The sequence below is a fragment of the Petaurus breviceps genome, unplaced genomic scaffold (assembly GCF_028583685.1).
Source record: "Petaurus breviceps papuanus isolate PSGF00001 unplaced genomic scaffold, PetGlider_PUasm1.0 90644, whole genome shotgun sequence".
NCBI lineage: Eukaryota > Metazoa > Chordata > Mammalia > Diprotodontia > Petauridae > Petaurus > Petaurus breviceps.
In genome coordinates this window covers 9,085,793-9,110,667 of record NW_027187298.1, presented here as the reverse complement: position 1 = coordinate 9,110,667, position 24,875 = coordinate 9,085,793, and the positions used below count along the sequence as shown (strand labels likewise).

At 37.0% G+C, this 24,875-nt stretch overlaps 1 protein-coding gene across 2 annotated transcripts in view; it reads right to left on the bottom strand.

The window, feature by feature from the left end:
* Positions 1-24,875, bottom strand: part of ASAP2 (ArfGAP with SH3 domain, ankyrin repeat and PH domain 2) — a 258,558-nt gene that overhangs the window by 98,774 nt on the left and 134,909 nt on the right. For both annotated transcript variants that reach the window (XM_069064804.1, XM_069064803.1), the window contains exons 4-9: positions 22,085-22,159; positions 19,863-19,912; positions 12,515-12,644; positions 7,802-7,887; positions 2,578-2,653; positions 2,002-2,088 (exon numbers count right to left, since the gene is read on the bottom strand). In XM_069064804.1, the coding sequence (XP_068920905.1) occupies positions 2,002-2,088; positions 2,578-2,653; positions 7,802-7,887; positions 12,515-12,644; positions 19,863-19,912; positions 22,085-22,159 (504 nt within the window). The remainder of the gene's footprint in view (positions 1-2,001; positions 2,089-2,577; positions 2,654-7,801; positions 7,888-12,514; positions 12,645-19,862; positions 19,913-22,084; positions 22,160-24,875) is intronic.

Below are 24,875 nucleotides of genomic sequence, written 5' to 3'. Positions count from 1 at the left end.
GAGGTAAGAGCCTAATCAGGGTGGCAGCAGGGAGAGTGAGAAGGAAAGAATGCAGGACAGAGGTGTGTTCTTAGCACTCCTCCCAAATTAAAAAAAAAAAAAAGAAATCAACACTCATAACTGAATTTCCCATACAAGCAATGTGAGGAGGGAGACAGTACAAATATAAATAAATGGGAGCAGAAAGTGACATTGTCAATGAAGCCATTCATAAGATATCAGTATGTGGGGCATGAGAACTAGAAGGCAAAGCCATAAGAGCTATGTCCCTGAAGCCCAATCTCCTTGAATGATGCTCCACAGAGGGCCCCAAAGTACTAACATGCTGAACCAAACAAGACTAATAAGCACAACCCAGCCTCTCTTTTAAATAGTCACTGAAAACAATCCATAGAGGAATTCGCACTTAAGCACGACTGATCACTAGGACAAAAATACACATTAACTCATTCACAAAAATACAGTCCTTCCTGTGAATGTTTACGACGACAGCTCCTCAGTGCACTGAAACCAGGAAAATACACATTTCCATACACAATGGACAAAAAAAAAAATCCAGGAAATTTCACTAAGTAGCTAAACCAAGGAACTGGATTTAATTTATTTTCAACACCAGAAAGAAAATGGCAGTGTTCCAGGCTGCATTTTGAGTAGGGAACTTAAAATGACAAATTATGAGCTCTGGAAGTTCCTGGTGGCAAAAGGGATATTAATTTCACTGTTTATGGTGAAGTGGCAGAACCAAGAGTCTCTGTCCTCTATTCAAGATTATGTGGAAATAAAAGGAAATAAAGGGTCACAAATTTAAGCTACTTCTTTCTACCCAATAAAACAGGGGAGAAAAATCCAGTTTCTTGGTGTTCAAAAAGGAACATGCAAAGTACTTCAATTTATGGAATTCTAAACTACTTACTCTCCTAGACTTCGGTCACAAAAGGCAAGTGCATTTTCAGGAGAAAAAAATAACAATATTCAGTTATAGGACAAGAATATAAAACAAAAATCTTAATGCTGAGTTTTATGTTACTATTAAATTAATTATTAGTATATTAACATGAACCTGTTTTCTCATCTTAAAACATTTCCTACAGTGCAAAGCAAACAGATATAAAGTTAAAGAACAGCATATTCTTGGAAAGGCAATAACTTAATAACACTGCACTGGGCTTTATTACGAAAACTGCCTTTAAAGTATCTTAAAAATCAAGTCCAACTAGTACAAGTCCTGGTATTGGTTGGTATGTTAACATTCAGCGATACCACTTTTCATAGGAAATAGTAGCTGCAAAAGACAAGGCCTTCCCTTGACAGATGAAGAAAATAAAGCTTAGAAAAGTTAAGTGACTTGTCCAAGCTTAATGTCAGGAACAAAATGCCAAACTATAAGGTTAATATTCTTTCTACCATACTATTTAGGAGAGACTATAGGTTTTTAGCTATTCTGATTTCTGCCTTGGAAGACAAATCTTTTTTAAAACCCTTTTTACATTATGAATTTATATTTCTTATGTGTATAAGGAGAAAAGATGAATATATTAACATTTTAGCACAGAAGATAATCAGCATAAATAAGTCTTTTCCTTTGTGATATAGCACAGTGTTACAGAAAGGCAGAGCCACCAAGAAAAATTCTTGGGCCCACTTCCCAGGCAGGTGATACACAGAAGAGATTTTACAAGGTAGTACTGAAGATCAGGACCTTAAACAGCAATGGAACTTGATTTTATAATGCTGTCTTAAGAATCATAGGCTGGTAGAGCTAGAAGGCAACATAAAGCTTACCCATTCCAACCTCTTCCCATTTACAAATGAGAAACTGAGGCATCAAGTGGGTAATGTGCCCAAGAACACTTAGGTAGCAAATAACAAAACAAGGATGTGAAGCCAGGTTCAATGACCCCAAACCTAGTGATCTTTTCACTATTATACCACTCTGTTTCTCAAAGCTATTTAGAAAAAAACCAAGAGAACCATAGATCCTACAAAATTAAATCTCCTCACCTCTTTTTGTTCAACCTGAAGCGCTGATTTTAAAATATCTCGTAGCTGTATTAACTGCTTTCTTTCTTCATCCTGTGCCTGTTTGATCTAAATTAGATGGAAAAGGCAAAACTTGGGTTAAAAATGAAGAAAGCCAAAAGTCTACTGAACATTATACAAGAAAATTATTCCTTAATTAGTTAAGATATTCCAAACAACCAAAACAAAGATAGGTAATAAGTAGGAATATGAAAGAATTGACAACCATGCTAAGTGGCATTAGAAGAAAATTGCTCAATACAAAGAGCATAGCTTTGAAAATAATATGTTGAATATAGTCTAAGAGGAGAAAATACAAGGCGTATGCAATAGAAATGTGCTATTTTATACATTATTATCTCTTTACGATCTACATTGTATAGGGAAATGCTCAGGTTTTTTTTATTCAATGCAGAATAATCTAAAAATAAATCTTAAAAAGGATTTCTGACAGAATAGTATGGAAATTCAAGAAGGCAGAGTGACAGCATTTGAAGTAAAAATATTTCTTTAATAGTAAAAACTGTTACAACACAAATATGGGAGGTCACATCTTACTATGTGAAGATCTGTTGAGAGAGTTTCGATGGAGGGTTTGAGGGTTTCAACAGCTTTCAGTCCATCCTGGAAGAAACTAAAAAAAAAAAAAAAAAAAAAAAAAAAAAAAAAAAAAAGACAAGGGAAAAGACAATTTAGCTGGATTTTCAAGTTTAATACAGAAAAGGAAGGAGAAAAAAGCTACTTTAATAGGAAAAGGGCTAAGGTACTTAATAATTATAAGGGAATAAAAAAGAACCTCAAAATTCTGAGCAAATGAGAATTAAGTGGTACTTGAAAAATTAGGTTAGGCAAACAAATTCTATTTTCCTGATTCTGAGGAGCTACATTAAGCCTGAAGAGAAAATAGTCTATGTATTTTATTATTATAGCAGCACCTAAAATGTCTTCTCTGCCTGCAACATACAATAAGAAATATGACTACAGAAAAAGTGGCTTATAATTGGTTGATCTTCTGATGTGAAAGAACCTAAGCCCCAAAAGTATGACTAGAGGGAAAAAGAGGAAGAACTGGGAGATAGGGGAAGGGCAATAAAGAGTGGGAGGGAAGGGGGATAAAAGGAACTAGAGATTTTTATTGTAAGACAGTGGACTATGTTGATAAAGAAGAAGGGAAGAAAATTAATAAGGAACTGAAAATTGGTGAATAGAGAACTACCACCCACGGAGCTCAAGGAATACCAAGCTGAGCCAAAGGAAATAGGAAACTTGGGCTCAGAAAACACTCAAATGGCCAAATATATTAATCATTTTTTTAAAAGCCCATAAATAATGCTCACAGGTATAGCACTTAGTATGAACAGTTCATGAAAAACAAATGTAAACATCTAGAAGGACCATGCTATTAAAAACAACAACAACATGAATTTCTCTCCACTAATGTCCTCTTGTTAATGCACAGACGTGACTCTGAGCAAGTTCTCTAAAGTGATGCCGATGGCACACAGACTCTGACACATTCTACATAAGAGCTAAAGAGTTAGTACCAACTTAAGGATGTACTAGCCTTTGTCTAGTCAGAGGAAAAGCCCACCTAAGTGTACACAGAGTCATGACCATATTAGCTTCTGCGTGATGAGTTTTTGGTCATATCCACTTACAAGGATTATCTACTGAGGAAGAGGTGGACAGAGGTGCTGATCTGCCCCCCCTGGAGGCAGTCTTCATAAAATCACAGAGCCTTGAAACAGTGAAGTGTTTAAGTAGTATACTGAAGTGGTAAGAAGGATTCAGAGACAGGAGTTGTTGTTATTCAGTCATTTCCGACTCTTCATGATCCCATTTGGGGTTTTCAGGGCAAAGATACTGGAGTGGTTTGCCATTTCCTTCTCCAGTCCATTTTACAGATAAGGAAATGGAGGTAAACAGGGTCGAGTGACTTGCCCAGGGTCACACAGCTCATAAGTGTCTGAGGTCAGATTTTAACTCAGGAATATGAGTCTTCCTGATTCCAGGTCCAACACTCTATCCACTGTACCACCTAGTTGTCCTCAGAGACAGGAGACAAGGGTTCAATTCCAGGTTCTGACATTGTGAGAACCCAGAACATATCACTCTAAACCACCTTTGCCACAATTTCATCATTTGTAAAATGGAAATAATAAATCTTTAACTACCTGATTCAAAAGGATGTTCTGAGTAAAACAATTTGCAAACTAGAATAGAAGGAAGAAGATGGTATTCAGAAGTAAGTGGTGATGGTAGAGATGATGGTGGTGGGCAAAAACTATTTTAACAGAGTTAAGATACTCAGCATTGGTTCTAAAAAAAAAAAAACCAAACCAATCTGTGCATATCAACTGAGGATATCAAAGAAGGAGAATCTTACACAAACTGTTTCTTATTTGGCTCTTGGGGAAACTACCTTCCAAAGAGGATCTCAGGCCTAAGCATTTTTGTGCAGAAAATGTCTATTTCTTCACAGTTCCTAACCCTGCATCAAGATGCCTCCCTCCAAAAATTAAGCACCAAAAGTATACGAGGTTGCTATAAACAAAGAAGCCCAGGAAGGAGAAAAGGAAAAAGAAAACACAGGCTGTGAGTTATAAGCACTCAGCAGCTAATCATTAAGGGCCACAGGGATCGGGCTACTACAAACCTCACACGTTCATCTTTAGGACAAGAGTGTCAAGGGTGTAGAAGTTGGAAAGTATGTTTCACCCTCTGGCTAGAAGTTCCAAGTTTAAGGGAATTATGGGTATGACTTAATAACTAACCAATAATAGACCAATTTCAACCTCTGGTAACCCCAGTGCAGAAATATCCCTGGGGAAAGTAGAGCTCCAAGAATCTTTGAAACCTAGCAACCCTCCTGATAGTGAGAAAGTCCTACTTAGCTAAGCTAAAAACCACTTCCTCAAAATGTTTGTTTTTCTAAAGATGTACTCATTGCCAGGATCAGTAACAAATAACTTGGCAAAATACTAATTATTATTAACATTACTTAATACGTATTAATAATAATCATTATTATAGCTGCAGCTAACACTTAGTGCTTACAATGTGCTAAGTACAATTATTATCTCATTGGATACTGACAACAACCCTGTGAGGAAGATGTTATCATTTATCCCAGTCTGATACTTGCGGAAATTGAGGCAGAGATTAGATGACTTGCCCAAGAACACACAGCTCCTTTTGGATTTCAACATCCAGTCTTCCTAACTCCAAGCATTGTGCCACCTTGCTGTTTGTATTAACAAGGTCAACAGAATGCTAGCCTTGATTTTGAATGCCATCTCTAACACTTACTAGATATGTAAATGCTGCCTTCTGCATGACCCTACCCCTCTTATACCAGCTGGTACCTTCCCCCTTTCCCAAAAGATCACTTTGGATTTACTTTGTATATCTTAATATAATATATACCTATTTTCCCCCCAAACAGACTATAAATTCCTTGAGTGAGGGTTTATTTCATGGTTGTCTTATCATCCCCAGGACCTAATACAATCTCTGACACACCAAAGGCACTAAATAAATGCTTATTGATTAATACACGACCAAGTCACTATAATTTTGATGAACTTTCGTTTTATCATCTACAAAGTGGTGACCACCACTTCCTGGTGTGTGCTTACAAACAAAAAGTATGCTGAATTGAAGCATCATTGCCACTCAAAAGTGCCAAATATCCAAGGCATGATTCTAATCTTCTATGCAAAGAAATATTGACTTTTGACAAACATCACAAATACTAGTTTTTTAATATTATAAATATTTCCTGGACCCCTGAATCAAGTTCTTGGTCTTCTATTTTTTGTGTCCTCAGTGTTAATTCTCAAGATTTCTGAAAATCTACTGCTCCTAAATACCTAATCCCTTTCTATTAAAAAAAGAATCACCCCTAATTCTAGATTTCTTGAGAAAGGAGACATTCAAACTTTATTAGCAAAGGCCACTGAATTATATAGTCTAGGATGGTTTGAATACAATTTGGAATTGCAAATGTCCCTAAAGACAAAAAAAAAAGACTAGAAATAATGATGATGATACTTTATTACTGCTCAGAGCAGAATATCTTCTCTTAGCTCTTCCAATACACACCACTTACATTCAAGATTGATGTAACATTTATGTACATAAGAAAAGAAATGCTAATGGTCACTTTTCTTTTGTAGGATCACTAGGCCCTCTATATTTTGTTTTAAAAGAACAAAAATGTTCAATTCTTCTAAGTGACTTTGATGGGCAATTCTGACAGTGGGAGATCTACCTTTTAAAAGGCCAGTGGCTTATCCTATACTAAAGCATTTCACCAACGCCTCATCATGGCACAGACACTTAGACCGGGGATGGGAAACCTGTGGCCTCAAGGCCACATGTGGCCTTCTACCTCAAGTGCGGCCCTTTGATTGAATCCAAACTTCGCAGAACAAATTCCCCTAATAAAATTATTTGTTCTATAAAACTTGGACTTGGTCAAAAGGCTGCAACTGAGGACTTAGAAGCCACATGAGGCCTAGAGGCCACAGGTTCCCCAACCCTGACATAGACATGCAAAAGCAATGCCAGCTTTTGGTCAGGTCCTAGAAAGTTAGAAAGGCTTCAAGGTAGTTCTATGGAGCAGTGTAATTATGGACCTGGAGTCAGAAAGACCAGAATTCAAATGTGGCCTCAGACACTTAATAGCTGTTGTCACCCTACTTACTGCCTCAGTTTCATTATCTGTAAAACTGGTATAATTATTATCTTACCTCCCAGAGTTATTGTGAAGATAAAGTTAGATAACATTTGTAAAGTGCTTTGTAAACCTTAAAGTACTATGTAAATGCTAGCTATTATTGTTATTGTTTGCAAGTCTGGCAAAGGTCTGATCAATCTAGCTAATAAGTTCAGAAAGGTTCATCATTAGGAAGTTGGCCACCAAAAAAAAAAAAATAAATTTTTTTCAGGAACTCATAAGGCTATGGTAAAGGCTGCAATCTACCTTGATGAAACAAATACCCACATTGATGAAATTATTTATTTTTAAATACTTAAGTGAAATTATGCCCATAAAAGGTCAACTTTCTCTTTCAATTGACCAAAAAAGGAAGCCCTGTTGCTATCCAACCGACCAAGTGGGCAAATAAAGAATAGGAAAACCCAGAATAACCACTGAGAAATAAAATAGTAGTAATGAACAGATTCACTTCCTAAATTTCCCCCGGGCAAGGGGAAAAGAGGGGAAAATGAGGGATTACCCTAGAGCCAAGAGCATGGGTTTATGTAAAATCGTATTCCTTTAAATGTGCTCCAGGGGCTAATGTTTTCTATGCTCAGGTCACTCTGTTTCTTAAGTGCAGCTTGTGGCGTTCACCAGCCAAGTTAAATCACTTCTCACTTATCATGTCTCTTGAATTTTAGAAATGGAAAAACTTAGAAAAAGCAAATATCAAGCTCTTATTCTTTGTATATGCAGTTGAGTAATGTTAGCCACACTGGCTGTGGCAGATTTCATTGGACAATAATGCACGAACTTTAATCTAATTTCACACAATTGGTGCTATTATCATTTAATATTTAATGAACACCAAAGCAACAGACACTAATTTATCTAAACAAAACACTTTATCCCAAAAAAACAAAGAAAAGACAAAAATGTCCTACAAATCTAACAAGGCAAAATGAAATTCTGAATGAGTGTCATAACTTAGTAGATTTCTTCTCCATATTAAAATACCCACAGCTACCATGAAAAAAGATACATTTTTAAGTATAATCACAAGAAAGAAAAACTTACTTGCACTGTGCATGAAAATACTTGATCAAGTTCTGAAGTAAATCAACTCCTTTTTTAATCTTGATTTCATTAACCTTTAGTAAGTACTGTTAAAAAAAAAAAAGAACAATTCACAGGAATAAGTAGGCAACTAAAAAGCAAACTGTGTCAAGTAATATAAGACCAACAAGAGCCTAATTTCCATAACGGTAGGGATCATGTCCTTCATTCATTTTTTATCTCCTCCAAATGCGAATCATGCAATTAGAGCTAAATAAAAATTTTCTTTGTTAATTTTAAATGAATTTATCGTTTCTTTATCAGGACATTTAATTCAATTCAAACAGTCATTAAGTCCCTATACTATGTGCTATGAATTATGTGAAGGTACACTAAAGAAAGGTAAAAGTTGTGACTATGCTAGAGATGTATGAGAGGATGCATGACAGAGTTGAAAGAGGATGGATTTTAAGGCAGGAGAAGTGAGTACAAATCCCAGCCTTGCTGCTTACTAGGTGTGTGAACCACGGGGAAAGCCACTTCTTTCAAATATAAATTTCCTCATGCAGAAAATGAGAATAACACTTGCACTACCTACCTCATAGGGTTATTGTAGAGAAAATGCTATGTAAGTGTCAGCTAGGAGGCACACTGGAGAGTGCATTAGACTTGGAGTCAGGAAGACCTGAGTTCAAATCTCGCACTAGCTGTGTAACCCTTGGCAAGTCACTTAACTTCTCTCAGGTTTCCTCATCTGTAAAATGAGAATAATAAGAACATCTACCTCCCAAGACTGTTGTGAGGATCAAATGAGATCATATTTGTAAGGCACTCTGCTATATAAATGATAGCTATTATTATTATGTCAGTGCTATAGAAGAGTACACTGTTATGTACATTAAACACAGAGAATCAAAGCAGTGATTCGCAGTCTTTGAGAAAACGCAATATTTTATTGTAACCTATTTGATTCTATGACAATCCTCTGCCCTTAGCAAAACAAAGAATTTCTGTTTAAATCTCTGAAGTGGATTTTTAGGGAAAACAGTGCAATAGCTGCTTCAACAACCAGAGTCACCAGGGTTGTCAAAAAACAAAAACAAAACACTAGGCTTGGGAATTAATGATCTAATCCAGCTAGAGCTATAAAATGTCTATTCATTAAAACAGAACACCTTAATACTTTAAAAATATACACTTTAACTAAATAACTAATACCTCATTTCCTTCATGTGCCCTTTTTAATGCCTTTTCCATCTGACTATGTATTTTTCTGTTGTTTTTTTTTTAATTCTCTAGCCAATGTGCATTCTATTGTTCTTATTCTGCTTTGTTTGCTTGGCATTATTTCATAAATATCTCCCTGAGTTTCCATACATTCTTCATTTTTGTCATTTTGAATGGAGCACTAATGATTCTTTATGTTGCTACACCACAATTTGTCATCATTCCCAATCATTGTGCATATTTCCAGATTTCCATCAACATAAATAAAGCCTCTCCAGATATTTTTATACACATACAACCTTCATTCTCTCTAATAATATCCTTAGGGTATAATCTACATAGTGGAATAATGAACTTCCTTTACTGGAGATCTCCTGAGAAAGTCTCTATGACCAACCTCTAGGACCCATCTAGTGTTTAATAACTCTGATGGTCAGGGAGTTCTTCACATCTTATTTCAACACAGAAGAAGCTAAAAAGATGATCATATTTGGAATTAGAAAAGCTAGGCTTAAATATTCCACTACTTACTACTTGTTTAGTCCATGAAGGGACAGAATCAGTTAAGACTCACTCTAACACTAAATCCTTGGATCCTAGACTGCTTAGGTAATACATGCTTGCTACATATGGCATATATTATTAGAAGAAGAACTGGCACCTCTATAGTGCTTTAAGGTTCACAAAGCACTGTACATATTCACTTTTCAAAGGCAACAATGGTGAAATATCAAAGCTATTATCCCTATTTCATAAAAGAGGAAACTGATATTCAGAGAGGTTCAATGATTGACACATGGTAGAAAAGCCTATGTTCAACCACAAACATAGCAGTGTTAATTATTAATATTATTGCATTAATGTAAGGGATTATTACACTGATAATTATTAGTTACTTATTAATTACTACCAATTGTTTTTAGTAGCATCAATGATTAATTATTATTATGTTACTATTAACAATATTAATGATAGGTAGAAGAGCAAGAAAAATAATCAATCAGACTTATCTTAGGTTCTGCTATCTATTAGTTCATGTGGAGGGTGTTAATGAACTAGCAATTTCAGCACTAGCCAGGATTTGGATGTATAGATAGGTTTCATATGCCAATGAGAAGAAAAAAGGACTGCCATTGCCCCTCCCCCTCCAAATTAAGCAACAAACAACTCAAACTTAAGAGAAGTCATGTGGTACATCTTTAGCTAAAAATACAATCAAATCTGAAATATCGCACCGTAGGCTGAAGAAGGGGAGAGGGCAAAGGTGGCTTCTGCCTTTCTGTGCTTGTTTTCAAAAAGCTTTCAAACAAGTTTTAAAATGCTTTTAATTAAAATGGGAAAAGAATTTCAGAACTGAATAAGCCTGAATGACACCTTTTAGACAAGAGTCTCTCTTTAAACTGGAGTTGAGTGTTTCTCTGAGACACTGTCAAAATAATGCATTTCTAACATGGCAAATTGTTCCTCCCAATAACACATCAAATGGAACTACTTAGAAAGCTTATCAAGTAGTATGTACAGAATTTTTTTAAAAGTCTCTTTTCCAGCCCAAGACATAAGGCTCCATACAAGCACAGAACAAATGCACATACACACTCTAATGTAGCTCTCTCTCTGTCTCTCACACATGCAAGGCGCACATACATGCACACAAAATCTCTGTGTGTCTTTCTCCAGCTGAACCTCATTTGATCTTCTTATCAACACCAGGAGGTACAGGGCAAGGGTTGTTATTCCCATTCTACAGATGAGGAAAATGAGGCTCAAAGAGATCCACTGACTTGCCAAAAATCACATATCTTGCAAGCTGTGGAACTGGAATAAGAACTTGGTGTTCTAACTCCCAGTATAATACAATGCCTTTCATAATAATGATTTTGACCACTGATCCAGACCACAAATCTCATTTAACATAGGAATCTCTTGATAAGGAAACCAATTCTATCAATACAGACTAGCAATAGTGGTTAGGTAACTTTTACTCTGCAACAGTTGTCTGGGGGCACATAAGGGGTTATGTGACTTGCCCTGCATCACAAAGCCAGTATGTCAGAGGTGGGTCTTGAACCCAGCTTTCTTGTAAGGCCAGTTCTCTAGTCACTACTCCACTGCTGCCTCTGGATAGTTGGTTAAATTAAGATATTAATTCTGACTGCATGTCAACACTGGCAATACACATTAATTTAGAGCTACATTATGACAAATCACATACAAATGAAAATCAGTAGAACACACGTATATACACTCATAACAGTTTATATTGCATTTTTCAATTTGAGTTAGCCTCCACAGTAGCTCCCTCCATTGCTCACTTAGTGTTTGATCTTAGAAAGACAACTACTCAAAAAATTTCTTTAAGTTAGACAAAGCTACTCCCCAAACCAGTCACCAGACATTCGACAGACAAAATTAAGTGATGTTTGGATTCCTTCCTGATAATCAAGAGTTAATTGTACATAGTTGATTTATGATGTAACAAACCCACATTTGACACAAATTTAAGTTTAATTACTTCCTAGAGAGTACACATACTTTATCAAAATACAGGATACTTATATTACTAAGAAGAACAAACACTGGGACAGACGTGTTAACTTTTGTTTTCTTATATTTCTTCTATAAAAGATCCACAATTAAAATATTTTAAAAAGCACACTGGTATCCAACATCTTAAAGAATTTATTCTGTGATATTCTTCTTTCACTAAGTATGAAAAAAGAAGGCTCCCTCTTCCTTCCCTCAAGTCAGGACAGTTAGGTAATGTACCAGCAGAATACATTAAAACAGAGAATAGCTTTGGAAGGATAGTTAAGCTTCCCTGACCTCAATAACTATAATTACTAATGATTAAGTGGAATCTATTTGAAAATACCTTTCAAATGACAGGCAGTTTTAGCTTTTTAAAAATAGGTCCTCATACAATTTAAATAGGAATTTTAAATATCATAGTATTCCCTCTCTCCCCTCAAGTGGCTTTTCTCTCTTGCTCCTCTGCCCATGACCTGATGAAGTAGAGGGCACAGGAAAGGGTTAAACTCTTTGGACATGACATCAGTATCAAGACAAAAAGCTCTGTGAAAGGGCACTGAAAAGGGTCTGTTATTTTATTAAAGGGGGTGGGTGGGGTGTGTGTGTGTCTGTGAGAGAGATGGGGTGTTGTTAGTGTGTTTACACGTGTACATATGTATGTATAGCTAGCTTTTCCCTCTTTTTAGTTTCTTTTTCTTCATTCACTGAACAATCCAGTGTTAGACTATTCTAGTCTCATGCTACAGAAGACTTAGGTTCCCTTATCAAAATTAATGTGCTAAAGTCATTGGAAAAAATTGGATCCAATAACTATGTTGCCCTTGGGCCCAATAGTTCTCTTTAAAAAACAAAAACAAAGCTCCCTTGGAGAAGGATAAGTCTACCTGCAAGACTCCTAATGAGAGAGAAAAGCAGATTTTCATTTGCTTCCTAGGCTCTTTACCGGCACTGGACATCTGTGCTTGTTCAGCATCTTACCTCGCACATTTGTAGCTGGAAGAACCTCCTTTCTTTCTCCATTTCTTCAGCAATTTCAGCTCCACTTATTTCAGTGCGAATCATCCCATGAAGCTTGGCATGCTCCTTTTTCTCCTTTTCTATTTTTGTCCTGGGGGAAAAACAGCAACAATAAATCAAAGTTGCCTATTGACCGAAGGATTCAGAGCAGCCTCCTTAAAGGCCCCCCTGCTTACTACACAGCCTGCAGAGGCCAATATTATCCTGTAGCGTGGCCTGCATGTAGTCTAAGGATCTGGGTTTGAATCTTAGTTCTGCTATGCATGCCAAAGACTTCTGGCAAGACAATTCACATACATACCCTTTCCCCTCTGGATCCCAGGTTACTCATCTATAAAATGAAGAGCAGATAATCTTCAAGGTCTTTTCTAAATCCTATGATCCTCAAAAAGCCTGCTAGGTTCAACTTAATTCAACAGATATTTACTGAGCAACTACTATGTGCAATGCACTTTGTCCTAGGTGTTACAAGGCTACATGTTACTATTATTCATCTTTCTTTCTCAAAGCAGGTCAATGACATCACTAGTGTGATATCCTCACATGCATGAATTGGATCTGAGCGAGGCAGAGCTGTACAAAGTCATCAGGCTATACAGATGAATAAAACAAAATCCCTGCTCTCAAGAAGTTCACCATGTCAATCAGGGAGACAAACCTAGACACAAATGTAACCATAACAGGAATATGTGGCACAGAAAAGGTATAGACAAGAAAAATTGTAGTACAGCTTCTGAACTTCTTGAAAGTCATTCCTCCATGTTGAATTAATCACCTCTCTTCTAAAACAGAGGTAGAAAAATTTCAGTGTAGTTTGCTGCCACTTTCTACTTTACTCATACACACACACACACACACACACACACACACACACACACACACACACAGAGCAAGGTGTCACAGTGGTTACAGTGCTGGGCCTGGAAGTCAGGAAGACTCATCTTCATGTACTCAAATCTGACCTCAGAAACTTATTAGTTGGGGTGAATCTGGGCAAGTCATTTAACCCTATTTGGCTCAGTTCCTCACCTATAAAATGAATCGGAGAAAGAAATGGCAAACCATTCCAATATGTTTATTGGATATATATATATATATTGAGGCAAACCTCAAATGGGGTCATGAAGAATTTAACATGACTGAAAACAACTGAACTCACATACATACACATAAAATGTATTCTGTGCTAAGCACTTAATGTTCTCTTACTTGAACTGAATAAACAGAAAGAACTCTAGACAATGAATCAGAATAATTAGATCTTAGTCCTGATTCTGCAAGTGATTCTCTGTGTGACCTTAGACAAATCACTTCACTTTTGGGGGTACTTGGTCCCCTGCTTGGTCAGGATGATCTCAAAGGTCTGTTATAGCTTTAAGACTGTGGGTTTTTAAGACAGGTCCTAAAATATTAACAATGCCAACCTGTCTTCAGAGACTTTATAACTGTCTAGGCCAGAGAGGAGACTATCTGACCCAGGGGCCCAATTTGGCCCTCAGTTTGATTTCATTCTGCCCATGGGGGTAATACTGCTCTGATCACTGCTGCTGCCACCCAGAGAATAATTTCTCCCTAGGGAGCTAATGTGGAATTGAGTTTTATGTTCCCTGTTCTTAATTTAAAAAGCACTTAAGTTGAATGTTTTCTTTTTCTCCAAGGGAAAAAAAATACCCACCATGAATTAAATTACTTTTTCTTTCTTTACTTATAATTGACCTTTGATGGTCTCTTTTGTTAGGCTAGTGATTCTCATCATAAGATTCCCCACTCTTGTCCTAACTGCAGTAATAATGAACTAAATTTAGCCATATGGGATAGAAGCCAGGAGGATAACAGAGGTCAGCAACTTTCAGCATGTGCCAGAAGGTAGCATGCCAGGCCATCTGGTCTGCCTCCCTATTACCACAGCCATGACTTAACCAGTCAGCTATATTGCCATTCTCCTTGGCTGTTGCTGCTACATTAGACTTTCCTTCACTTTCTCTCCTCCCATCTGACAATGCCTCCACTCAAGCAATAGTAACCCAACTAGGACATAGGCAGAAAAGTAGGAAGATGGAGCACATGAAACAGGACCAAAGTCCTGTTCACTGGCAAAGGCTGCATCTTGATTAAGTGGAATGAGCAATGAACTGGGAGTAAGGAGATTTGGGATGTACAGCCTGTGTGATCTTAGATATGTCATTTGTTCTCCTTGGGTCTCAGTTTCTTCATCTATGAAATGAAAGGGTTGGTGAAGATGATCTCTAAAGTTCCTTCAGGCTATGATATACTATGCCTCTACAGACTGAAGTCAGTGACCTAATTTCTCTCAATATGGCTAGGAATGGTTATATTGTCCTTGAATTTATCTAACCCCTTACTGAATGTCTTTGTTTAATGCCTTTTCAAAAAGGAATTTCTTCTGTACAGAATAATTTCTCTTTATCCTAAAACTCCCTTCTTAATTGGAATACTGTTAATTATAATATTCTGGGATTCCTGGAACAATTCTAAACTCCCTCCAGCCACTTCATGACTTCAGAAGTTTCTATCTCATCAGTCTCTAACTTTATCCTTTTAAGACAAGAGGCCCAATCCTTTCAAGTTATTCCTGGATAGAAGCCATTCCATCCTATGGATTGCTTTCTACAAATAATTCTTCCTACTATGAGAAACAGGGTAATGTGGTGGAAAGACCACAGGCCTGGCAGTCAGGAAAACTAGGTTCTACTACAGGTTTTGCCTTTTAACCTGTTAGATAATTCTGGACAAATCACTTAAGCATTCTCCACCTCAGGCTCCTTATTTGACAAAGCAGGGGTAATAAGGCCAACCCTGTTTGACTACTGGGGTCATTTTAGTAATTTAATTCTATCTAGCAAACATGCATTAAGATGTGTAAGGCAATACTACAGTCCCCGGAGAAGCAAAGGATATAATATTTGCCCTGAAGAGCTTAAATTCTAATAGCGGAGGGATACAGTAAGAAATGAATATAACAGAAGGCAAACGGTAATGCGGTCAGGGATAAGTCAAAGTGCTATGAGAAATTTGAGATGGGAGAAAGTGAAAAGGGACACTGGAAAAGGAGGAGGGAGAGGAGAAAATACTTCTACCTGGGGGAGGGAGGAGAGAGAATCAGAGTTCATGGAAAAGGTGACTCAAGGTAGGACTGGAACAAAAGGGAAATGACTAACAGACAGGGGTGAAAGACAGACTATTCCAAGCATGGGAATCATTATGAGCAAAAGCACAGGGATAGGAAAGAAATAAGACAGAACAGAGGATGGAAGATAGTCCACATTGGATAAAACAAAAACATATGAAGCAAAAGATGGCTGAACAAGTAATGCTGGAGGCAGTAAAAGGAGGGCCTTGAGACCCTGAGTGAAGAGATTAAACATTATTTGGTAGGCAATGATGAGCCACTAAAGGTTTCTAAGTGGCACAATCACAATAGTGTCTTAGGAACATTACTCAATCAAGTCACACGAAAAGCTGACTAGGGGGATGGACTGAAAGCAGTCCAGAAGCATGATGTCCTTTTGCCAATCAGTATGCACGTTGTCAAACACTTCTCAAACCAGTCAGGCTGAGTTTTACTGTGTTGGAATGGGTTGTTGTGTGGATATGCCCTGTTTACTTTATTTCCATTAACATTTCCCTAGCACTTTCATCCATTTGCACCTCAGATCTTCTCCCCATCTTCACCATTCTTTCTTTACTAAGCCAAAAAAAAAAAAAATCATGCAAAGCTCTGTATTTCTCAAATATTTTGTGACAATCATTACTGGAACCATTAAGCCTCATGACTCTGTTACCTAGATACCACAGTGGTCTGAATACAGGCCATGTTTTCTTTAAATATAGCTTGAATAAAACCTGAATGAAGCTTATAATATCCCACTAAAAGACAACAAAAGTAGGAAGAGAGTACTGATCATAAAAAGGACTGAAACATTTTCATTTAAAGTGAAAGAAATATTTTAAAATTTTAGTAATTTCGTGCAGTTGTTTCCAATGTGTGTGTGTGTGTGTGTGTGTGTGTGTATATATATATATATATAAACATCAATATTTTAAAATAAACATTTTTGAGGACTCCTATAAACTCATGAGGAATAAAACAAGCTGAACCGGAAGATCAATTTGCATAATAACAACATTGTTAAAACAATCAATTCTGAATAAAAACTATGATCAATACAAAGACCATTCATGATTCCGGAGGACCAGTAATGAACGTACATTATTTGTTACAGAGAAGTGCTGGATATGGGGCATGGGATCTCTCTGTCTCTGTCTCTCTCTCTCTCTCACACACACACCCACACACACGTATATAGACAATGGAGGAATTGGTTTTGCTTGACTATACATATTTGTTACAAAAATTTTTTTTAAATGTTTTTTTTAATGAGAATGAAGAGAGAACAGGTTTGTTAACTTTTTAAGAACAGAGAAGATGGAGTGCTAAAGATGTGAAATGTTACATGCACTTTCGGATGAGGTCAACAAATTATTACTTTTACTTTGTTACAAAAGACTTCAAAAAGTGGAAATAATCTGTAGATTTATTTAGTATTAAAAACAAAGTATCAATAAAAGTGATTAAAAAGTATCTTTTTAGCAGTACAGTCTATGTTTGGTGACAATTTACATTCATAAGCAGCTTATATTCAAACCACTGTATTAGTAAATTTCCCCATTTTGCAATGGTAAAAATGGCACTGAAAATTGTAAATTGTTTTGAGTCATTAACAGTAGTTTTTTTTTATTTTATTTTTTTTTAAAGCAATTGGGGTTAAGTAACTTGCTCAAGGTTACATGGCCAGTTATTATCTCTGGGTGTGGTGCTGAGTATCTGAGCCCGGATTTGATCCAGGTCATCCCGACACTGGAGCCGGTACTCTTACTTGCTGAGCCACCTGGCTGCCCCTAAGCAATTGGGGTTAAGTAACTTGCTCAAGGTTACACAGCCAGGTGTTTCTGGGTGGGTGCTAAGTGTCTGAGCCCGGGATTCGATCTCCAGGTCTTCTCAACACTGGAGCCGGTGCTCTTACTCGCTGTGCTACCTGGCCGCCCCCATTAACAGTAGTTTTTACTTGATGTGGGGGATTGGGGTACAAACAAGTTAAAAAATTGAATAGTTCACTTAAAAGTCTAGGACAAAACATAGATAAACAACTGTATTTGTGTTCAGTCACCAAGATTCAACTGGAAAGGGCCTGAAAAACACATCTACTGAGATTTCTAGAATCAGATTTGAAAGTGCCATAAAAATCCATCTACTCTAAGCCACACCTGAACCAAAAAATCTGTGGTACTTTTGACAAGTGGCCAGCCAGTCTTTGCTAAAAGTCATCTAGTAAGAGAGAACTCATTATTTCTTATATCTGTCTCTTCTCTTTTTTGATGACCCTATTGTTAAGAAGTTTTTCCTCACCTCGAGCCAAAATACAACTTTCTGCAACATCTAGACATTGCCTCTAGTTGTGGCCAAGCAAAACAAATCACATTCTTTATTCATATGATAGCCTCTCAAATATTTGAAGACAGCTGTTTTGCCCCATCCCCTCCCCAAGTATTCTCTTCTCCAGACTCAATATCCCCAATTCCTCAGACCTTTACTAGCTGTATGACCATAAGCAAATATTTCACTTCAATGAGATTGTTTCATCATCTGTAAAACAGAGATTATAACAGCATCTATGATTTATATATACATATAATTATTATTATTATAACAGCATCAGGGCTGATATGAGGGTAAAATGACATGATATTTGTAAAGTGTTCTGCAAACTTTAAAGTGCTATATAAAGGCTCTCATCATTATTATTGTTGTTCAATTGATCTTGTCTAATCCGAAGCACTAAGAACTAATAATACTCCCAAAGAAGTCACTTCAGTCATGTCTGACTCTTCACGGCCCCATTTGGGGTGTTCTTGGCTAAAGTGGTTTGCCATTGCCATTTCCTTCTCCAGCCTACTTTACAGATGAGGAACTGTGGACAACAAGGTTAGGTGGTCTGTCCAATGTCACATGGCTAGGAAGTGTCTGAGGCCAGATTTGAACTCAGGAAGATAAATCTTCCTCACTCCAGGCCTGGCAATCTCTCCACTGTACTACCTAGTTGCCCCTAGTCCTGGACCCTACTTTGTTATCTCTTTAATGTAGGCTGAGAATGCATTAGTTTTCTTGGCTTCCAAACACCACTGCTGACTCACTGAGCTAGCAGTCCACTAAAAACCTTGGATTTTTTCAGATGAAAGTATCTTCCCTCTCCACCAACCTATTCCTATAAAGTTGATTGTGTTGAACCTAAGTTTAAGACTTTGCAAATTTTATCTAACTAGATTCAACTCGACATTTTAGCATACTAGGTATTGTTTTGGGTCTTGATTTTTTTCACTGAACAAGTTATTTATTGTCTTCCCAGTTTCATATCATCTGAAAAATTAATTAACATTCAGTTTATGCCTCTATCCAACTTGCTAATAAGAATTCAACTTCTCATTTACAGGTGGAAAAACTGTTGCACTGAGGCGAAGAAAGTTTTGCCTAAGAACACACAGGTAGGGAACGGTAGAACAAAAATGTGCACCCATGTCTTCTCCATCCCATGTCCAAGCTTTCTGGGTTACCCCACACCTTCTCACTTCTGTTGCTTCTATTCAAACAAGGTAGCTTTCAGATCTCTCCAGAGAAAATGATGGGGCAAAAGACACATATAAAGCAGAAAGAGTGCTTACAACTTTCAGAAACCATTCAGGGCCCTTGGGAAAACAGAAAACCCTGCCATTGCTAATGATAAAATGGACATAGCATCTTTTAAAAAATAATCATGGCTGTGCTTTTAACGGAGACTTAATTACTTTTCTGAAAATAATTTTCTTCAATAATTTAAAATGAAAGGATGGGAAGGGTCCAAGGAAAAACATATTTAAATACTGTTTTTCAAGGAACATAAGTATGTATTTACGATAATATTTTTTAAAATTGAAACTCATAGGATCGTAGGAGTTTGGAAGAAAGTTTTGATTATTTAGTCTAATGTTCTCATTTTATAGACGAAGAAACTGAGGCCCAGATTAGAAAAGCGAGTTACCCACAGTCATAAAGGAATAGGCAGAATGAGAATTTGAACCCAAACCTTAACTTCAAACTACTCCTCAAGTACCTGACATCACAAAGCATAACTATAGCACTATAGATACTTTCCTCCCTGGACTAACTTCTCTCTAAAATCTTTTTGAGAACTACAGTTCAGCTTTAATCTAGAAACCAAATTCTGCACTTATTTCTAAAAGGGAAAACACTTACACTTTTGTTTCATAGTCCTTCCAAGCTTTGTCAAAAGGCTTTTTCAGATCCTGTAACACAGAGCATAAATTAGATATGGCTAAGTATTAAATACCAAGCAATCCCACTCATCACAGTTGTATACTTTAAAAAATAATTATTATGAGCTATATGAGATTTCATAAACTACAATGAATCTACCTAAAGCATATGTTCTTAAGTAGATAAGAGGTGATGCTGTTAAAAATGGGTCTACTCCTTTCTCTAAAGAAATGACCCAGGGGCGGCCAGGTAGCACAGCGAGTAAGAGCACTGGCTCCAGTGTCGGGATGACCTGGAGATGGAATACCGGGCTCAGACACTTGGGCTCAGACACTTAGCACCCACCCAGAAACACCTGGCCGTGTAACCTTGAACAAGTTACTTAACCCCAATTGCTTAGGGGTGGCCAGGTGGCTTAGTGAGTAAAAGCACCAGCTCCAGGGTTGGGATGACCTGGGGATCAAATCTGGGCTCCGATACTCAGTACCACACCCAGAAATAACTGGCCGTGTAACCTTGAGCAAGTTACTTAACCCCGATTGCTTAGAAACAAAAAAAAGAAATGACCCAGCATCCTTTTGAATATGCACATATATCTGTACAGATACATTTATCCATCTATATATCATTCTAAATTATTGAACCATTTTACTTTCAGAAAGCTAATTAAATGAATTTTCAGTTTAAATCACTGCTATGATTTGTTTTTCTATCTTTTTACTATCTATCTATCTATCTATCTTTTTATATGAAAAGCCCACAAAGAAGATGTATGTGATAGACATAGAGTCAAGACTAAGAAGTGGCCTTAAGTATAGAATGATTCACCCAAAACAGGAAACAGCAATTATCTGTTTGCTCACTGCATCCTCTACTGACTAGGAAAAAAAATTACTAGATGGTTAACCTATCCACTAAATGATCCCAACAGTCTTCTTGTCTGTGCCTCCTGAATGGGGGCCTTGACAATTATTTCCCAAAGGTCTGGGGTGAGTTGAGTTGTAATGAACACTATGAAATAGCTAGCTGTGAGGTCTTTACAACTGACTACATTTGCATGATTGAGAGCAGTGCCTTTAACTTTCATTCAGATCAGGGGCTAGTAAAGAGTGGGCAATCCCTAAAATAAATGAAGCTATAATCTTTTCTTTCTTGCTAGGTCTCCATTTTGACTGAATTAAATCTTTGTTTGTAAAAATAATTTATCTGCGATTTCTCAACCTGATATAACCCTGATCCTTACCCATCTGCACATTCTGGAAACCATTCAGAGCTTGATGTTTAAAATTAACATGTCAAAACGAGAAATATGTCATTCTAAGGACATATATAATTTGGAAGATTTTTAAATTAAACCAGTTTATGCCTCAAAAATGCAGGTTTTTCAAGACTGCATTACTGTACAGGAATTCACATTCTTCTTGTAAGAGATAAGCGGCACACCAACCAGAAATCTGAGATCAGTTCTCCCTGACAGACTTTAGTCAGTGCCATATGCAGGAATGGTATAACAATGAGACCCCAGAAATAATTATAAAACATATAAAAATGTGTTGAGGAGGCCATTCCTTTTTTCCCTGATTCATTGGCTGATTGAGCAATCAGGTTTTAATTGTTTGTTGGCCAGCTTGAAGTTGAATAATAATTCTACCAACCAATGAATGGGAATATTCTAGTCCATTAGGATACTAGATGTGGCCAACTCCTTCTCTTCTTCCTCCTTTCTTTTTATCCTTTCCATTTCCTTGCCCACCCCCAACTGAAAGCAAGAAGAAAGTTTTGTCTAGCTGGCTCACATATCAGACTACAGCTATGGAAATGCCCAGGGTAATAGCAGACACTACCAAATCCCAAAGGTCCCAAGTGTGGTTTATGACTCTAAAATCCTTACTGAAGCTATTTATTACTTTCTATAAACATATCATCCTCTCCCCTCCTAGTACCCATTGTATGTTTATACATGCCAGGCCGAAACTATAAAGATCAAGAGTGCCCATTCTTTTGGCTCATAATGCTAGTAAGATAGCAAATAAAAACAAATGTGGAGAACAGATGGTCATCTTGTCTCTCCCATTCTCCACACCCCTATATTAAAAATATAATGAATATGAGCTGCCTGCCTTAACAGGATAATATTTTCCTTAATGCTAGATCATGTGAAAAAATACTAATTAACAATTAAAAATATAAAGCTGACATACCCCCTTTACTCCTTTCAGGTCTCCTTTCAGCAAACTGTCCAAAGGGAAAGAAATTATGTTGTTCATATTCTGAATCTAAAAAACAAATAAACAAAAGTTAATCTCATTCATTGTCTTTTTCAAAGAGAGAATATAATAAAAGTATCACAATCGTATGTAGGTTATCTTCCAAAACTTAAAGACCATTAGGTAAGAAAAATACAACTTGCATTCAAAACCTGACTGATAAAAAATACAGATAATATGAACTCTTGAACTCTTTTGTAAGGTTATCCTACCAATAGTCATTTATGTGTTATTTCCAATACAGAATGGTCAGGACTCCGAATGGCTTATCAGTAATAATCCTTAACTACCGTAAACTTTAAAATTTCACTCTGAAGCATCTTCCTGATAATATTGCATACTATTAATCTTCAAATAAAGCACTGACATAAATTATTAATACCAAGTGTAATGACACATGCCACTCCCTTAAATGATCCTTGTAAATGTCAGAATTTTAGTAATATCCTTAACATTCCTATTTTCTCTCCTTTAGACTGGGCTGAACCTCACCCTAAGTCCCCCACATACACATAGAGATTTTACCTTGTAAAAGAACCTAATTTAAACTGGATCTCAGCATCTAGTGTCTTTGCTTCCTTCTGTTGGGATAAACAGCCAGAATGAAGAGGTTTTCCTTGTCCAGACTGCCAATGGTGACTGGGGTCTCATGACTAGGCCTTGCTACCTCATACTACTGCCTCCCTGACCCTTCCTTAAAAGTATAAAAAAAAACCTTTTCATAGGTCTCTGGTTTGGGAAATCCATTGTGCTCTGCACCCATGGGACAACCCCCAGGGTGACTGATCTGTTATGCAGTTATCTCCATTAAAGACACTTTATTCCTCAATTCATGACTTTGGTTTATTTCAGGACTCAATAATAGGATACTTCTCCAAATGGTTTGGCTGCTAATGAGAGGCACCATGGTACAATGGAAAGAACACTAGATTTAATAATGAGAAGACTCTTGGATTTGAGCGACTTAAACCTTTCTGAGATCATAGGTGCTGTGAGATGCTGAGTTCTAAAACAGGTATTTCAAAAATAACTCATGAAAAAACCACCTTAAGGGAGGTTAAAAATGTTTTTAAAGAATAATCATGACTTATTACTTCTGTGTTCAAACACATGGTGAAAGGGAAAAAGCAATGGAACTTGGAATTCAGAACACCTGGCTTACCTTTCTGAATCACTTACTAGCTCTGTGAACACTGGGTAGATCCCTAAATTCTGGACCACAAATTTTCTAATCTAAAAAATAAGGGGACTAGTTTAAATTACGGTATGTGGACATAGTTCAGGAGTCTTCTAAAAAAAAGTTACAACTTTATTTTCATTAACCAAGACAACTCCCTTTAAGCATTTGCTTCAATTATGGGGAGAGGGAAATAGGTTTCTGAAAAGGTGTCTGCAAATTTCACTACAAACACACACACACACAAAATCTGGAATCCTTCCAGTTCTAACATTCTGTGTGATTTTACAATTCACATGTGCAGAATAAGAGAAGATAGACTGGTTAGAAGGTACAAAGCAACTGAAGAGCCCTGCCCCATTCTCCCCACTAAAAGGGAGGTGACTGCCATGATCAAACTATCCTGGGAGAGTGCACATTCATATCTGGTCTGGAAGCTGGCTCCACTAACTGTTCTAACTTCAATATTGTAAACTTGCAAAGCCTCAGCTAAAAAACACTCTCAGACCCAGTTATCTGCATCCTCAGATTAGAATGTAGTTTCATTCTTTGTATTTCTATTTCCAACCGAGGCATACAGTATGTGCTTAATAAATATGTTGAATGATTGCTCAATTCTCAATCTAATTTATACCATCTGTTTCCATTTCTATTCATCTTCAAAATCTCTATTTCATTTTTACCAAATGTTTTATTGGTATTTTTCCTTCCTTATATCACTGTCACTTTCTAATGACTCATTTTCATCTTTCCCACTTCCCAAAAGAAACCTCCCTTCTAACTAAGAAGGACAAGTAAGCAAAACAAACAACTTGATTGGTTGTTTTGGACAATATTTCCAGAGTTATCATAGTTCATCACTTCTAGACAAAGAAGAGGGAAGGAAGAAAGCTTATCAATCTCTCAATAAACAAATTTAGAAAGGTTCCAGAATCTCAAGGATGAATTAGCATAAAGGTAAAAGTGCCCAACTGCCTCCAAAGCTACATTTTGTATTACAAATTGCATTGTAAATAATAGATGGAAGAACCTCCCAAACCTGCTGCCCCAATGTCCTCCAACTAATTCCGAAGCTTTCCCACCAAGTTTCATTAGGAGGTGAAATACCTTTACAGACAGATTTTCTAATATCTCCACTGAGTGAAAGAAATGAAAACTTTTCAGACTATACTCTAAAATCTAATAAGGCTTTCCATGGGAAACAGGCCCAAGTTCCCCTTTACCAGAAATCATATGATTGACAAGGACTCAGAACACAGAGCGCTAGGGAGTCACCCCTCTCCTCAGTGACACCTCAGCATAAGATATGCCAAATCAGGACAGAAGTGCTTTCTCCAATGTACACTGAGTGGTCTACTGTTTCCTTGTTCCAGTACTTTAGGTAGATTGCTGCACTTAGATTGTGAACCTGACTTCTAACCAATGTAAGAAAAGGGTCAGAAAAGGGGTGGGGGAGAATTCCGCCTTAGGGCTTTATAACTTCGCCATTTCCTTTTGCAAACTGCATCTCCTCCCTGACCATTTGTCAGGAGGGTGGCCCTTTCTTGA